This window comes from Petromyzon marinus, chromosome 19, assembly GCF_048934315.1.
Source record: "Petromyzon marinus isolate PM22_M1 ecotype Great Lakes invasive population chromosome 19, UKy_Petmar_22M1.pri1.0, whole genome shotgun sequence".
Classification (NCBI taxonomy): Eukaryota; Metazoa; Chordata; class Hyperoartia; order Petromyzontiformes; family Petromyzontidae; genus Petromyzon; species Petromyzon marinus.
The window spans coordinates 315871-333566 of NC_133685.1; the positions used below are offsets into that span (position 1 = coordinate 315871).

A 17696-nucleotide genomic window follows, 5' to 3' on the forward strand; every position below is an offset into this window, starting at 1 on the left:
AGACGGTGAGGGAGGGGGCTGCATTTCAGCCGGCTCTGCCCAGGTCGGCAACTCTGAAAATATTTTCCGCATCCGTCACACCACATCCAGTAGATCTCTCGCAATGGCTGTGGCTCTTTGAGTCACGTGCCACTAACTCCAGCTGACTGGTGGTCGAGAACATATTCAGTGAGAAATGAATCCCTGCTGCGAGAGAAGGCAACGAAGCCGTAATCTAGCAGTGGATAGATCAGTCAGTGTAAAGGGTGACTGCTGCACTCTGGGTTCACTTCTCTAGGGGCCAAGGAGGCCAAAGGCACCTTGAGGGGACCTCAACAGGGTCGCTAGGTGGTGGGTGGGGGCGCATTCCCGGGGTCCGTGTGGAGGAGGCAGCTGAGAAGAGATTGTGGGGGGGAGGCGAAGGAGGGGGTGGGCAGACAGACGAGGGGGGTTGGTGTGGAGCGGCACCCTCGTCCCAGCTCCAGGAGCTTGCCCCCGCATCCTCGCGCTCCCTCTTTCGAAAAATCTCTCTTGACCCAGGGGGTCCTGGGGAGGCCCTGACCCCAACGAGCGACGCGCGGGGTCGGGGCTCCTGGGACCAGCCCCAAACCCTCCCCGCGCACGCGATGAGAAAACAAAGCGGCGGAGCGCATTCCCCGCGCCCAAAATACCCGGCACGGCCATTGTCGTCCGCCTATTCCGGGACGCGGGGACAGCTGCGCGCCGTGACGCGCGGCCCCGACTCCACACATACGGCCCCGACTCAAGTATCGCATTCCCCGCTCCAAGCCGGGGGCCCTCGGCTCCACTACCCCGGGACGAGTCCACACGGGTGTCACAGCCACACGGAGCTCACAGCCTCACGGAGCTCACAGCCTCACGGGTGTTACAGCCTCACGGGTGTCACAGCCACACGGGTGTCACAGCACCACAGGGTGTCACAGCCACACGGAGCTCACAGCCACACGGGTGTCACAGCACCACGGGGTGTCACAGCACCACGGAGTGTCACAGCCACACGGAGCTCACAGCCTCACGGGGTGTCACAGCCACACGGAGCTCACAGCCTCACGGGTGTCACAGCCACACGGAGCTCACAGCCTCACGGGGTGTCACAGCCACACGGAGCTCACAGCCTCACGGAGCTCTCAGCCACAACGGGGTTCGTAGCCACACGGGCCCCGCTTGGAGCGAAGCGCAGAGTTCCCATCTCGCCGCGCTGTCACTGCCTCCTCGACACCTTCATCGGTAAGACTGGTGGTGGTGCTGCTACTGCACGTGATGATGTTTCTGTCTCTCCGATTCGTGTCTGTGTCCCTGTGGTTTGTGTCTTCTCCGCTCTCTGACCCATGTGTCTGCGGTGTGTGTGACCGTGTCGTCAGTGCCATGGCGGTGCGTCGTGGGTCCTGCGCCTCTCTGCTCGGGTCTCTGAGTCGCAGCACCACCATCATCGGCAAGTACTTTCTTCACAAAGTACTGCCCCCAGTATCGCCTTTCCCAAGTACTGCTGGCCCATGTGACGGAACATCTTTGAGGGTCCCCGACTCCAGGAAACGTCTGGGATCGAGTGTGAACACGGGAGGTTTGCGGGGAAAGTAGCCATGGGAGGCTATATCGAGTGGAGGGGGCAAAAATTGTATGAATTGAAGGGGGGCACAAATGTTTTCCCCCTCTCTTAAAAAGTGTGGGGAGCCGTCCGTGCACCCCAACACCACCGTGTTGCTGTGCCCTTCGACACCAGTGGCCAGTTGCATAAAACACACAAGAGTGAACCCTTCCCTTATATTCATGTTCCTCCTGAATCCGGCCACTGGCCTCCTGTGTCTCTGTGTGGGATGGATGGGTGCTGTGGCACCAAGGGGAGGTGAAACGACAGTGTGGTGACCCAGAAGCTGGGTATGGGGTGTACAGGTAACTTGTGACTGCCCTGCGTGCACAGGTAAGTTGTGACTGCCCTGCGTGCACAGGTAAGATGTCGCTGCCCTGCGTGCACAGGTAAGATGTCGCTGCCCTGCGTGCACAAGTGAGATGTGGCTACCCTGCGTGCACAGGTGAGATGTGGCTGCCCTGCGTGCACAGGTAAGATGTCGCTGCCCTGCGTGCACAGGTGAGATGTGGCTGCCCTGCGTGCACAGGTAAGATGTCGCTGCCCTGCGTGCACAGGTAAGTTGTGACTGCCCTGCGTGCACAGGTGAGATGTGGCTGCCCTGCGTGCACAGGTGAGATGTGGCTACCCTGCGTGCACAGGTAAGTTGTGACTGCCCTGCGTGCATAGGTGAGATGTGGCTGCCCTGCGTGCACAGGTAAGATGTCGCTGCCCTGCGTGCACAGGTAAGTTGTGACTGCCCTGCGTGCACAGGTGAGATGTGGCTGCCCTGCGTGCACAGGTGAGATGTGGCTACCCTGCGTGCACAGGTAAGTTGTGACTGCCCTGCGTGCACAGGTAAGATGTGACTGCCCTGCGTGCACAGGTGAGATGTGGCTACCCTGCGTGCACAGGTGAGATGTGGCTACCCTGCGTGCACAGGTGAGATGTGGCTACCCTGCGTGCACAGGTGAGATGTGGCTACCCTGCGTGCACAGGTAAGATGTGGCTGCCCTGCGTGCACAGGTACAATGTGTCGACCCTGCATTCACAGGTAAGATGTGGTTGGCTGTGCTGGCGTGGCGGCTGGGGCTGGCCTTGCTTTTGCATTCGGGGGAGGCAGGAGGTCCGGCCGCATGGCAAGACGTGTGGTGCAACTCGGGCCTCCCGGCCTGCCGCCCGGCCTGTCTCGACCGCCTCCTCCCGCTCAGCCCGGGGCACCTGGGCCTGGTGCAGCTTCTCGTCGCATCCCTGCCGCTGGCACTTTACCTGGCGGCGGTGGCGCACAGGAGGCCCTGGAAGGCCAAGACCACAAGATCTTGCCATCACCACCATCACCACCACCACCATGAAGATCACGACGAGTCGGAAAACGATGAGGACGACGAGGAGGACTACGAGAGAGATGTTCACTTGGACAAGTACGGGCAATTCTCCGTGCCGAGCGAGGGCGGCAGCGAGAAACGCGGGCTCGCGGTGGCCTCCCGGGGCCCGGGACGCGCGGCCGGCGCCTACATCACGGTGGGGGCGCACGGCGACAACTCCGGCAGAAGCAGCAGCAGCAGCGGCTGCTTGGCCGCGCGGCTCAAGATGGAACCGCCACACCGGCAGAACGCACTCAACGCCACGGGCCGCAGGGGTGCGGGGCACCAGGGTCCGCACGGGGCGAGGAGCAGGGGGGAAGGATGCGGGGCCCTTACGGGGCCCGGGTCCCTGTGCGCGTACGTGCTGCAGGTGTCGCTGAGCGCGTTGCTAGACGCCGCGCTGCTCTGCGCGCAGCTTTATCTGTACGCCCCGCTGCTGCCCGTGGGCCCGAAGTTCACCTGCGGGGCCGCCGCCCACTTCCTGCATCGTGGCCCCGCGGGGCCCCACGTACAGCCGTGGGACGCAACCGCTTGCGGTGGCGGACACGTGGAGTGCACGGTGGGGCGGCCGCACGACAAGAGTTTGGCGCTGATGGGGCCCCTTGGCCTGTCGGGGCTCGCGCTCTGCCTCAACTTGGCCGATCTACTCCTGTGTCTGCGGCTGTGGCTCGGGGGGCACTCGGGACCCCCCGAGCGGGGAACGAGGCCGTCCGGGCTACGGGGACTCGGCGAGATCTCCGCGACCTCGGGGCACACGGAGGAGGTGAGAGACGCAGGGAGCCTGGCCCCATCCCGCCAGAGGATTCGTTCACACGAGGAGCGCCTATGCTTTACCGAGTGTGGGCACTCACGATCAGACCCCTCGTTAGTCGGAGCTCGCAGGGACCACGGGACTAGCGGGTGCAGGTTATGCAAGCGATATACATGGCACCGGTGGTGCAGGCAACGTAAGTGACGACACATGGCACTGGTGACTCTGGGAACAGAGAAGATTCAAGTGACTCGGTAATATAGTTGACATGGCGCAGGTGATACTGGTGACACATGAAACGGGTAACGGGTGACAGAGGTGACGTGGCACAGGTGGGACAGGTGATGTAAGAGTGACACAAGTATTAAGGTCTGACTGCCCACCCCCTTTTGCCTCCACAGCTTCAGGAAAAAACAGAGGAGAAACCGGGAGTCGCTGCTTTTGCCGGACCGGGAAATGCCTCCCTTAGGGAGATCAAGCGAGACCATGGCCCCCCGGGATCGGATTTCCTGGGTCCCCCATACAGGGTTGCCCCCAAGGCCCCCCACGACGTCTACCCGTGGCTCTCGCCGTCGGACGTGGTCTGCGCCGCCCTGGAGCCGGCGGCAATCGGGGCGGACGAGCCACGGTTCCCGCGCAAGCCGTCCGCCTGGGTGTGACCCCGTGTCCCCTCGGGCTCCTCCCGTCCATCCGCCCGCCCGCCCGCCTTCGCCCCCGGGCGCGAGGGCCCGAGAACCAAGATTCTGGGGTTCCAGGGGCAGTCTCAATGCGGATAGATTGCAATCCGATGTGGATGTAATATTGTTAGAGACGGATGAACTTTTGTTTAGAAACGGATGAATATTATTTGTAATTGCAGAAAAACTGGCCGCATGTATTCTTGGAAAAATTGATTTTTGTTACGCATGACATGATGTATTGCGGATTGGAAAAGCCGATACTCGTGTCAGATAAACAGACTTATAAAAGCGGATAAGCCGATGTCTGTGCTTAATGTGTGCACCTGACGCTTATAGTACTTAATTTAAAATCCAAACGTCTAAATGCGACCGTAGCTCAAAACTGAACGTAAAGGAGCAACGTAGCCGGGTGGGTTCCGAGTTTCAGCCGCCCGTGATCAATCAGGTTCTTAAGTGTCGCGAGTCGATTATCTCAACCTGGTCAAAATTCCGGATTGAATATGCTAAAGTGGCCGACATGTGACTTGGAAGGGATCTCTCGGAAGCAATTTTGCCATATCCACTTCCGCAGGCCGTTTTCGAGCACTGCTCTCCAAGGTTCCGAATGGACTCTTCGTCCTTTGGCATTACGTCGACACAGCAATCGGAACACAATTTGGAAAAGACAAGACAGTATATATACTGTGCGCATATATAGATACTTTAGACAATGAGCCCCACTGAGGGGGGAGTCATCTGCGTTGCTCCCATCATGGGAATGCGGAATGTCCAAAACTGGCTCAGGGCTGTCAACGGGAGATGAGCAGCGCATCAACACTCAATTGAGCAGGAATCGCTTTGACGGCGACAGAGGAAGGAAGATGCGAGCGTTGACTGGAAGGTGGTGTTTGACGTGCGACAAACACGTTCGTGTTGTACAATTCTTTATTGTCATGAAGCCCCAACTGTGGCTCGACGCCAGAGCCACTGTTCGCATGCTGACAGCAGCGCCACGGCGCGCGGATACAGCCGCCCTGCCTGCCGCGGGGGGTTTCACCAGCTTCAGGCCTAAAACTAATTACAAAAGATTGCAAAGAAATGTTCATAAAAAAGAATGTACATTTTTAAATCAGTGACGCAATTCCAGAATACGCGCGCATGTCTCGCCCTGCACGCAAGATGGAACCGATCACCCCCCGATCTGCCGCGGTTGGTACGGCCCCACACTAAAGGCCCGCAGCAGGAGGAACGTTCCACGTTGTCGTACAGGGGCGGCATGATTCTCTGCTGCTGCCCATGCACGCCACGTCACATCAGTGTCGATAAATGCAATTAAAAACAAATACTTCCTCCCATAAGCCCGCGTCCACGCGACTCGCGGACCGGGAAGTCGGCACGGCCACTCGGCCCTGCCGCACCGCGTCGTCTCGGAAGGGCCGGGCGACACGGCGCCACCACGACGCACGAGGGTCAGAACGGCATCGGTGCCACCGCGCCCTCTGCTCAGCTCTGGTGCCACCGCACGAAGTGTCGGTGTCGCCACACTCCACGCCAAACTCCGGTGCGACCACACTACCTACACACCAGCGACCGCCCCTGGCTTCAGTTGGACAGGGGCTACAGACTCCACCACAGTTTTCCAAGCTTTACGCGACGCGCTCGGGCGGATTGACGATCGTCATTCACCAGCGTGCGGGCTCCCGTAGGAGCTGAGGGCACTGCATGAGCCGTCTTCATAGACCAGCTCACAGCAGCCGAGACTGGAAAATCCGAGGCGGAGAATGTTTCCCCACCACCACCACCCCTCTTCCAACTGCAGTCACGAGCCACCACTGCTCAACACAGCTCTAGCACCACAGTCACCACACCCCACAATCACGGTGTCACCATCCACAACACAGGTCTGGCGTCACCACACCATGTCACCACACCCCACACAGCCCTGGTTTCACCACATGATCACCACACCTCACACAGGCACACGTGGACATCACACGGGGGGGAAGGGGATTGGGTGCGCATTTTCGAGCCCCACTGCTCAGGAACCCACAAGAAACCGCGGGAGCAACGCGGCCCCCGGCTCGTCACGACAACTCGCGCTGCCGTCGCAACGCGGCGCATTTACACGGCGCCCTCCAACGCGCCCTACATTCATCGCGCACGCCGCGGGTTCCGCGCTCGCCGCACGCGTCGATTAAAACCGAGGGAGGGGACGGGGGTTTGCACAGCGAATCCACGGCCTGGTCGGCGAGCGGTCAGTGCGACCCCGCGCTGACCACTCGAAGAGGCGGCCAGTAAAGCCGTGCCCGGCTGCATAGAGCACGACGAGGGAACCCATCCCTCCAGTTGGTTTATGCAGCCGGCCGCTGACCTCTCCAGGGGGGGATGCGACCCCGTTAACACGGGGCCCACGGGGACCTCCGAATGCCACGGCACAGAATATCCCGATCGATCAGGGTCTCTGTGCCGGGCTTGCAGGGGTTCCCGGGGGTCCCTGTGTCTCGCGACCCCCTCCACGCGGGCCCGCAAAATCGCCGGGCCGTACCCCAATAGCGGGGCTCGTGGGGGCCAACGCAACACCGTGGTTGGGTACAGAGAATAAACCAACGGCCGTGACCCCCCATCCCTGCTCTCTTGCAAGGACCCTCGTAATTACATCACTTGTATGGCAGCAGTGGTGCGAGACACGACAGCTGCCAGCCAACACCCTCGACGAGGGCCGTGGCCGGTTTCATGAAACCGAAATTTGTACTGCGCTCAAGGAAACCGAGTAGAAAATTCCACTTCAGCTGTTTTACAAAACCGGCCACCGACCATCAGGTGTCGCGTCAACCCGCTCAACCGCGACCCCCTTGTGCCGGGCCCCGCGGTTACGTGGGACCCGTCACGAAGCTGCGGGGACCCAGGGAGGGGGGCCCTCGGGCCGTCGCCAGGTGAATTTCTGCAACGACCCGGGACGCGACGCGAATCCACGCTGCATGCGTCACCGCCGCCACTCGACACTGCCAGCGGCACCTGGCCCTACCTCCCACAAGCGCCGGCGGAGCAAAGCGCCGGGCCCACGCAAGCCTCTCAAGTGTCGCAATCACATTCAGTTACACGGCAACATTTGTAGAGGATTGGCAACTGAACAATAACACACACTGCACGCGTCTCAAGTGCAGACGCGCTACTGGTATCGTCGTCATTATTCACGTATACTACTGACCCTATAGGACACCGCGCCCGTTCTCTGGCTAAAGAATCCGTAGGTGATGCATCCGGTGTGCGCCCCCCACAGCGCTCGCTGCAGGGGTGGGGGGGGGGGGGTGCCGGGTGCGACACGGGGAGTGGAAGCACTCTGACTTGGAGGGGTCGGGGGAGGCGCCACGGTGCCGCGGGGCGGCGGTTGCGGCGATCACCACCGTGATGGGTGGGTCGCGCTCGTGGTGGAGATGGCGATGACGCTGGCGATGGCAATCGACGGATGTATCCTGACAACGACCACACTTCTTCAATAGGGGCGTCCAGTTTAGCCGAGGGATAACACTAACGACAATGCTGACGATTACGATGGACGTGGCTGAATACAATGCGGGGCGATCCGCTTATAGATACCCCACTGAGATAACAGAAATGAAAGAGACAACATTCTGATTCTCGACGTCTCCCGCCAATCTCAATACACGTATTCAATCTGTCGACACTCTCTTGATAGACTTTGTCCAGATACGGAGCCATCGCTTGCAAAATATCCAACCGCCTGTCGACGAGAAAGAGGGCCGTGACGAATCAGTGGGGCATCTCGAAACGGATCTCCCTCCACAACGCCTCGTGTCCACGAGGGGAGGGAGGGGACCGCAGCCACAGTCGCGAACCCCCAGACTCCCCCAGGCGCTCGCGAACCCCAGACTCCACGGGATCGGCGAGCACCGAGAGGGTGGTGGTGGGTTCACCGTCCTTGCGGCTGTCCCCCAAATCCTGTGACTCTTTCCCATATTCTGCCCCTTCCTCTCTTTGCGTGCCCAATCCAATTTTATGATTTTGTAATTAAAAAAATAAAACCGTCCAATGGCTATCGATTTCATAAAGCTCTCTTACAAAATACCCCGCCAGAATTAAAGGAACGAGTCGAGGTACGTGATCGCCAACTGAGGTAGTTTGTTGAAACAGAACAGCGACGCGCCGCGCGCGGCGGCCCACGCGGCGGCCTGGCCGGGTCCTGGCCCTCGTAAGGCTTCGTCTCTTTTCTACGTTTCCTTGACTTTTTTTACTTTTTATTTTTGCTTTTTTTCTTTTTTCTTTTTTTTATTTGTTTCCCAAATGCCTCAGGTCCGTTGCCAGTAAAATTGTATTACAAAGAATCACGATGGCATAATATACCCCCCTCTCCCACCTCCAAAAAAAACTTTAAAAAAGGTGTTTTTTTAACATTCTGGTGATGTCACGTGGGTTACCGTTATTGTTATTGTTTTAAAAGCCACGCTTCGTGTCGCGGGGTTTAAGAGTTGATCACATTCCTTTGCTGAAGTGGGGGTTGGACGTCCGGGCCCGCCCTGCAGCGACTGCCTTCTTCGCTCGTGGTCTAGAGGGCAGTGAGCGTGGCACGGGGTAGGGCACCAGCACGGAGGTGTCCGAGCTTTGAGCCGAGGACACCGGGATTGGCTCGTGCCGTGTGCGATGAGCGCAGCAAGCGACACAGCAACGGCCAACCCCGGCGCGGCCGGCCAGCGCGTGCCCCTGTCAACACTCCCTGCCTCTCCAGTTGCCACGCTCACATTGTTGGCAAAATACCAAATTTAAACACGACGCCAGGAATAAAAATACAAGTCCGGGCCTCACGAGGACAGTTAAGCCTCGGCATTGACAGACTGTTATGTTTTTGCCCGGCGTCCCTCTCTGTGGACCGGACATTTGAGCAGCGGCCACGCCGAGGAACGGCATTCGTCCTGAGTGGGCCCTCGGTAGCCTGGGAAAATCGCTCCGATGAGCACTGCTGCAGGGCTGGCTCGCACACGGTGGAAAGGTCACACGGTACCAGGTCAACACAGCACGCAGCTGGGTCCACAGCGAGACGGCGGGCATTGCATCAAGCGCCTCCTATCCATTTGCACGTCTAGAAAATGGCAAAAGCAAGCAGACGGCACATTGATCTGGACACCACGCGTCGGTGGTGCTCGCGTCACAATTAACGTACGCACTCTCGGCAATACGTTAAGTTGGAAACGCCGCTATTGCCCGCGTCACAATTAACTTACGCGCTCTCGGCAGTACGTAAAGTTGGAAACGCCGCTGTTGCCGTCTTAGACCGAGCTTAAACTAACGTGCACAGATAGAGGCGCGGCACCTATTCGCTCGACGTTAGAACTGTCGCCGGTTCCCGCCGAGCACGATGCAAGACGGACCCAGCGTACGCGCGGAGCGGGGGGTGTGGGTACAGGCAGTGCCAACGCAGCTGTTCGTGTGACCTTTTCACAGACCAGACAATTTGTCCAGTTTTGTACTGGACAGTACTTTAAGGCGGTTTAGAGAGACGTGCTGAGATGTAGTGTGTGTGCAGAGGTTGAGATATGCCATGACGTAATGTTCAACGTTGTGGGAGGGGTGTTTTTTGTTATAATTTCCTGATAATATAACCTAATTACATTTTGTTTGTTCCCTCTGGACACGTTTCTCGTGGCCGGATAGGAAAACACAGCCTGACAACTCAACCCCTGCTTTGTCATTGAGTGCGACTGTTCAGAATGTGCCACTCACTTTGACTTCACTAACGGTGCTGAAGTGACCGACGTACCGTGTTATCTGAATAGGGTTTCACGATGTGAGCACTGGAGGTGTGTCCCCCTGTGCATGCCTTGTGCGTGCATGTATAACGTGCGTACATATTCACCAAACCGCACTGACCAGCGTGGTGAAGTATGGTCAAATGTCCCTCATTACCTGCATGGTGTGGGGAGGCCCTTATACAGTAAGGGTTTGACAAAAGTTGCTGAACATGCACATTAGGGTGGTCCTTATAATGGCGTAACATGATGAGATGAGGCATTATTATTGAGGCACACCATTGCATGGTTACAAACTCCAACGAAATAATCTTGGCATAATTTGATTAACTTTGGGAAATAATTTGGGGTTGCTACCAGCAGATGAATTGTGCTTTAATATCAGATATGCCTTCGCCAAGTCTGGAAATAATTTGCAACGGTCACCGACAACGTGTAGAAGGTACTGCGGTGTGTCCTTCTCACCACACGTGAGAAGGCGACGGACTCCTTGTTCTGTCGTGGCTCTGACCATTTTTTTTCCCCCAGCAAGCATCAATGTGCCATTCTTCAGGATCCATGTCCAGAAACTTGGAAAAAACCTCAAAGTGTGTGCCAAGATGAATTACTCCAAACGATTCTCCTTAATGGCATCTTGCTCAACGGTGGCTTGTTTTGTAATGTCCTCCCCACTTTCCTCTTGAAGGGATTCAACCACTTTGCCCTTAATTTCTGGACCCTGTCACAGAAAGCATAAGTCATCAGCCTTCTCTCCAAGCCACCACAGATGCCCAGAAAATGTATTGATAGCAGCATTGGCAACACTTGTGTTAGCTGCCTTGAAATCATCATCAAGTTCTTCAAGAACAATAAACTAGTCCCTTATCCTCCTCCTCCTCGTTGGTAACGAGAGAGAAAAACAGTCCCACGAACATCCACATTCTGATGGCAAAAATGGCTCTTGCCATTCACTGTGCCCTGTAAAGTCTGCCAGAGGATTTTAACACCACGAGGTGCAACACTCTTAAGGGCTCTTCGTAGTTGTCGCGGGGTTGATAGAGAACTAGTCGTTTCTTGGCAAAGGCAACTTGCATTGTCACATCTGCTACAGCAGTGGCAGTGAAATCACCGCAGCCAAGAGCTGTTATCGCCATTATTGATCGATGCCATTTTGCTGGGAACTGTTTGAAAATGAAGATATCAGGACTGGGTGATAGCCTCGAGGATGTGTTTAAGACCGTCTTGAGCATGATCTCAATCACATGGTACTTGTATGCAGAATGGAGATTATGCATATAACTTTTGTTCAACCACAACGCATGCTCCATTCCATTTCCCAGCATTTGAAGGATTTGTGATTTGGTTTCTTCTTGAACACCCTGGAAGAAGCTCCTGGAGAAATGTTCTGTGCTGTAATGCTCCAGGGTGTTCTGGAACATTCCAGAAGAACAAATTTGTCTAGTGCATTTCAGGGATTTCCAACCTACTCCAGAAATCTCCAGGTTATTCTAGAAGGTTTAAGGTTATTCCAGAATCTTGACTTAAAGCTTTCATGACTGCAGGAATACATAGAACAGTTATTCCAGAAATTTCTAGAATATTCCCTCATGTTCCAACTAATTTCAAGAATCTCCAAAATATTCTAGAAACTCACAATTCGAAGCCACAAATTTAAACTTCAGTACTCGGTAGCAACCCCTATAATATGCTTCAAATTTGGCAAAAATGTAACAGTTATGCATCATTCAACAACAATCCACAGGGTACGCCAATCACGAAACCCATTTTGAAGAATAAGGACCATCCCTAATGTGCATGTAAGTATACGCGTGCATGTGTTTGTGTGTGTGTACATGTGCACGTGCGCGACTGCGTGCACGTGCACGCGTGTCTGTGTGTGCATGTGTGGCTGGGTTAAGACATTCGGAAGCAGTTTGGTTTTGCCATCTCTTCCGATGTCTCTCCCTTCTCCATGGTGAACGTGAAGATGCCTACTCCTCATCAGACTGGGCCTGCGCTTGGCCGTCGCCTGACCCGGAGCCTTGGGCGGAGGGGCCCTGTGGGCCGGACCCTGACCTCCGCCTCTGCTGCTGTGAGTGATACTGCTGCAGGATTTCGCGAATCTTGCGCTGGGCAGTCTGGAAGGACAAACAGAGGTGCACAAGCACGTGAGCACCGGAGCTTTCAAAGGCTTTGTAGCTCTACTATTACTCATTCATTTAGCAGGTAGAGTCCACTGAGCATGGCCTGGCCACAAGTGATAACTCATCGAAGTGGATGATATCATGACGTGGGTATTTATAATCTAAACGCATGTTTCTAAATGTGGTGGGAAAAAACGGGAGGACCATCGGGAGAGAACAAGCAAACTCAACATATACAGGCATCGTCAGGGTCGGGATCGAACCCACAACCTCCTGTGTACATCTCGCCACCATGGCGAGATGTTTTGATTAACCTGCAAAATCTGAGAATCGAGGGCTAAATACAAAAAATGAGATTATTTGGAAAAAATAATCAGATTAATATGAAAATAGATATTTCCACTAAAATTGCAATCGTTTGAAGTGATTGCGACAACATGCAACTTCACTTTTGCTTAATTTATTAAAACATAAAATGTTTGCGTTCAAAAGAATAATAATGTATAATCAGTGATGAATACTTAATAAAAATAATTAACAAATGATACAAAAACTTAAACAATGAACCTTATTAAAATATGATCAACCAAAGTATAATCCAAAATACAAATATAAATCCATCTGAAACCCGTGCCCCATGCGCGCTTTCACACAGAAGAGCATCCCACACACCTGGCTGGCGAAGAAGTGTCCGATAATCTTGACGATGACCTGGTCGTCTTCGTCGGGGGTCTGGTCGCGTGGCACCACCACCTGAGCGCACGAGAGGTTCTGCAACTGCGACACCTGCAGCAAGAGACGGGGGGCACACATGTAGTTGCCACGACATCTCCACGCTCCAACCGTTACTCCCACTGTGCACTCGCGCACTATCGCGGCGTGCTACTCCATTTCATATTTTCTATTGGGGTGGCAATGCCCGTGACCACTAATCTGTATAACCCGTCTCTCCTTTCTCATATATATCGCACTGTAGAACCGAGCTGTAGAACATTGCTCATCAAACACACTTTCCAACCAAATATTGTCGATTGGGGAGACAGGTCCATCACTCGATGCCATTACCGTACCAACCTGCCATGAACCGTACATTTTAAACAGCGTCGCCTGCAACAATTGCCGAGCGCGTCATAGTGTCTACGGCCGCTGCTCGGCGTAGGTGCGTGTGCCGCATGGAGGCCGACCCGGTGCCATGCAGCCTTACCGTTTTGCCACCCTTGCCGATGACCCGTCCGGCGGCAGCGGACGGCACCTTGATGTGCACCTCCAGCTTGACGTCCTCGCGAGGGTTGAAGAAGTTCTCCTCCTTCAGCTTGCTGTAGATCCGGCCCTGGGCCTGGTCACCCGCGCCACCAACACGGCGGGTCGAACGTTACTGCAGGACTCGCACGCCGCCTTCGCTACGGGAAGCACCCCGGTGCCGCCCGTCACGCGTACGCACACAGCCCTTTCATCAATCCACTGCCGGGCGGGGGCCTCTTCGCGACGCAGGGGTCGTGGGGGTTATTTGACCATACTTTACCATGCAGGTCCGTGTGGGTTATTTAGGTGGAAGAACATAGGTGTGCAAACACAAAGGATTAAGAGCTTAAGTACAATTCAATTTGCTCACAGGAACTGCATGATTATTGCAAACAATATCGCTCGTGCATTCACACAAGGAACGTATGTGCGGCCCCCGCATGGTACAGGATTAGACCTGTGTTAAACCTGGGAGAAATAATCACCATGAATCCACGTTGATGTCTCCGTCACTTAAATTTACTATAGTTTTAAAAGTAATTTGTTCAAGCAAGCTTTTGAAACGGGAAAGTTATTTTATCTAACACTGAATTATGTATGCACGCTGTTTTTTATTTCACCTCAGTTATTTGTGATTCGATTTCTATTTTCTTCAATGCTGTACTTGGTTTTTATTAGAGGCCGACCGAAACTGAATTTCTGGTTTCGGCCGAAACCGAAACCAGAAACCGAAAGTAAAAAATTTACTTTCGGCCGAAACCGAAGCCGAAACTAAAAGTTTAACGACACTTTCGGCCGAGACAGAAACAGAAAGGAATATAACCGAAGTTACCGAACACAAGATTTAAGAAATATGTCATTATGCAATGCTACTTTAATTAAAACTAAATCTAGAACTAATCATTCAGAGCCTGCAGAAAGAGTCGCTAAATATCAAATCTTTAAGTGTTACTTACTTAGTAATTATATCCAAACAAATGAATGTTGTAGTTAAGAAACAACAGTTTTTCCCGCATTCAGCCAGACGGGCTGCCGTATGTTGACCGGTCACATATAGATTAGCAGACCATGGTTGATGGCTGTAACCTCGCTCCCAAGCTGCTGCTGCTGACGTGTTTGTGTGTACGTGTGTGTGTGTTTGTGTGTACGTGTGTTTTTGCAGCCTATCGCATAGGCTTGCCTAGCGCCGAGTGACCGGCCGATAGGCAGAGTGATAGACGTAGCACAAGCGTTATATTCTAAAAATAGATCTTCGGTTGACAAATGACGACCGAAAGTCAATATCAGTTGCGACCGAAAGTCAATATCAGTTTCGGCCAAAACCGAAACCAGATCGAAAATTAAAAATTTACTTTCGGCTGAAACCGAAATTAAACCGAAAGTTAAAAATTTACTTTCGGCCGAAACTGAAAGTATGCCGAAAGAAGCCATTTGCCAACTTTCGGCGCCGAAACCGAATTTCGGTCGGCCTCTAGTTTTTATGCTATTGCTTTTGTCACTTTGGTGACCCGGGTCACTCTTGCAAATGAGACTCTTATCCTAGTCTCCTGAGTTCCCACCCTGGTCAAACAAAACAAACTTCAACAGGGAGATCCATTAATAGATACCCCACTGATTTCTAATAACCCTCCTCCTCCCGCCAAGCCCCCACCGCCCCTTTGCTGTCTTCTCAACAAGTGATTGAATGTCGTGGAAGAGACGGTTCCGGATCGTACAGAGCGACAGAGATGGTAGTGGCAGGGATGGAGATTCAAGGACCGGTGGCACGACACAATGTCTATTCTATTACTTTGCGCAAAATCCGTACCGGATCGAGAAACTAATTTAAATAAAAACAGCCAAAATGTAACCTTTAAAGAGGGTATTTTTCAAAAAGACTTGTGGCCAGTGTGAAAGAGCAGAACAAATACACTTTGTAGAGGCCCTTTCTTCATAGAGCTCCATCCTAGTGGAAGCCTGCTCTGCCAGCAGTGGTACGAGTGAGCACCTGCAGGGCTGCGCCATTTCCTTTCCCCTATCTACGCGAGTATTTCCCCCCTCTATTGAGTTAGCATCCCGGTCACATGGAGAACGAGCGAGGGGTCAGCACTGACCTTGAACTGAGCCTCGGCGTGGCCCACGATGGTCACCATCCTCTCCTTCACATCGGGGCCCTCAGCCTGCGAGATCTGAAGAGGGTGCACGGTTAGAAAGTTGATCCCCGGCTCACGCGGTCCTATTACTGCCGCAGTCGGAAGTGACCATACTTCCTGACTCTGTGAGACTTGCTCCAACATCATCACGTGGCTGACAAAGATCCCCTTGTATAGCCTCTAACAAACTCACGGCAAGTACTAATTGTGAACACCTATAAAGGCCGGCATGGCACACAAACTTTGTTTGCCGACTGCTTTGTTTACACAAGGCATCAGGTACTCATGTGAGACCCAGGACCGGTTCAGATATTTGCCACCGTTATTAGTCGTGAGCGGCCCGGCCGGATCAGAATGCATTACTCTACCGGCATTTACACTATTACAGCCAGGAGTCTGTTTAAACTGCACGTCACCTGCAGGCAGTCATTTTATAATGTGTATTCTGTCAACTTGGTTAATTTTATTTTGGGAAAAACATTCTGAACGGGGGGCAACTTGACCCTGGCTATATACTGGACATCTGTGAAAAAAAGCTTTATTGCTCATCGGATTCCTCCAGTATAAATATTCTGATTCTTTTCCTTGTGCGCAATATTACAATTTTACAGATGTTGCCACTAGGTGGCAGCAGCAGACATCGTGATGTGCACGCAGCTGCAAACAATGCCTAGATTTTCACGCGTAAAATAATATTGCGAGCGGCCACAGGAGGCAGCCATCTCTATGGGTCCCCTCTGAATTCTGATAACAGACAGGACCAGCTGTAAAAGGGTGACAGAAACCGGCTTCATACTGCACGACAGTGGAAGCAAATGTCTGAGTTTCCCAGGTGAGGTTAGTGACAGGTGACCTAGTTAGTGCCCAGTTTAAGGCCGCTTACCCGGATGGAGGCGCTGGCGTAGCGCGAGATCTGCTGAATGTTCTGCCCCTTGCGGCCAATGATGGCGCCCACGGACTGCGTCGGCACAAACAGGTACACCGTCTCCTGCTCGCTGGACTGTGCGGTGGCCGGCAATGTCAGGGATCAGAGCGGGGAAGCGGGCGGTACAGGTACAGGCGGGTTAGGGGTCATCGCGCACGCGACACGATGGGTAACGTCACATCAGCGTTGGAACAGTCGAGGGGCGCGAAGAAGCAGGAGGCATTGTTGTGGTGAAGATGCAGGACAAGCTGATGCTTTGGGAAGTTGAGAAGAACCCTTTAGGTAAGGAGCAGATTCATATTGCACTGAAGAGTGCGGCATCGACATGGTGGAGAAATGGATCAAAGTGCAGGAAAGTCCAGAATCGTTAAGGTGCAGAAACAGACAAGAACCGGATTTTAAATCAGTAACTCGTTGTCATGTAGGGGTGGCTTTCTGCCTTCCTGATAATCATTTCTGGGGACTCAAGAGATCCAGGAGTGCTGCCATTATCTCCCTTTGTCCATAACCCCTTGTTAAATATCTCAATATGCTTCAGTTTTGATTGGCTGTCGGTGTGCGTTGATTAGCAAAATCTAAAAATAAACTGAGAAAATGCGGCGGCGCCCTAGTGAACGCGGCAGGATCGAGGACTCACAGAGGGCTGAGAGGACATGCCGTGGGGGGCGCCTGGGTGGGCGTACGGAGAGGGGCCCTGGGCGTAGAGGAGGCGAGGCCGACAGGGACAGACACAGGACCATGAACAGACACAACACCCGAGTGAGACACACGGACAGAGAAGGCATGCAGTGCAGAAAGCCACGCTGCAGCAGTCGCAGCAGCAGTCCCAAGTTGTCGCCAACTTGCACAATCCTGCGATGTAAAAATCCAATCAGCACCTGCACACAAGTCGATGTCATGGATCCATCTCCTTGGTTGATGTCCGCTCGGATGCGTTGCCAACCCCTGGTTGCCACTCCACTATTATATTCTTGGCCATCAGTCATCATCCCTTTTAGTGGCGTGTTCTGCCCAAGCCAACCTTCTCTTTTTATCTTACTAAAAACCGAAAAAACACTTGTTAAAATGTCACCTCACATGTCCATTTCCTTTCAGAGCAACGATGTTATTGGCAAGCGTGTTAAGTTTTTGTTATTTGTACTTCTGCACCACTGCCAATTCAGCATCACCAAAT

The 17696-nt window shown here is 53.8% G+C and overlaps 2 protein-coding genes across 5 annotated transcripts in view; one reads left to right on the forward strand and one right to left on the reverse strand.

The window, feature by feature from the left end:
- The first annotated feature begins 447 nt into the window (after positions 1 to 447).
- On the forward strand, positions 448 to 4655 carry LOC116944004 (gap junction gamma-2 protein-like). Its single transcript, XM_032957407.2, has 4 exons — positions 448 to 1227; positions 1362 to 1432; positions 2619 to 3691; positions 4081 to 4655. The coding sequence occupies exons 2-4, from the start codon at positions 1366 to 1368 to the stop codon at positions 4336 to 4338; spliced, it is 1398 nt and encodes a 465-aa protein (XP_032813298.1). The 5' UTR covers positions 448 to 1227; positions 1362 to 1365; the 3' UTR covers positions 4339 to 4655.
- Positions 4656 to 5269: 614 nt separating this feature from the next.
- LOC116944002 (insulin-like growth factor 2 mRNA-binding protein 3) overlaps positions 5270 to 17696 on the reverse strand; it is a 29074-nt gene continuing 16647 nt past the window's right edge. For 2 of the 4 annotated variants that reach the window (XM_032957402.2, XM_032957401.2), the window contains exons 11-16: positions 17160 to 17216; positions 16481 to 16597; positions 15559 to 15633; positions 13428 to 13559; positions 12896 to 13009; positions 5270 to 12217 (exon numbers count right to left, since the gene is read on the reverse strand). In XM_032957402.2, coding sequence (XP_032813293.1) covers positions 12071 to 12217; positions 12896 to 13009; positions 13428 to 13559; positions 15559 to 15633; positions 16481 to 16597; positions 17160 to 17216 — 642 coding nt within the window. In that variant the 3' untranslated portion in view covers positions 5270 to 12070. The remainder of the gene's footprint in view (positions 12218 to 12895; positions 13010 to 13427; positions 13560 to 15558; positions 15634 to 16480; positions 16598 to 17159; positions 17217 to 17696) is intronic. The other 2 variants (XM_032957404.2, XM_032957403.2) reach the window with 1 other exon arrangement.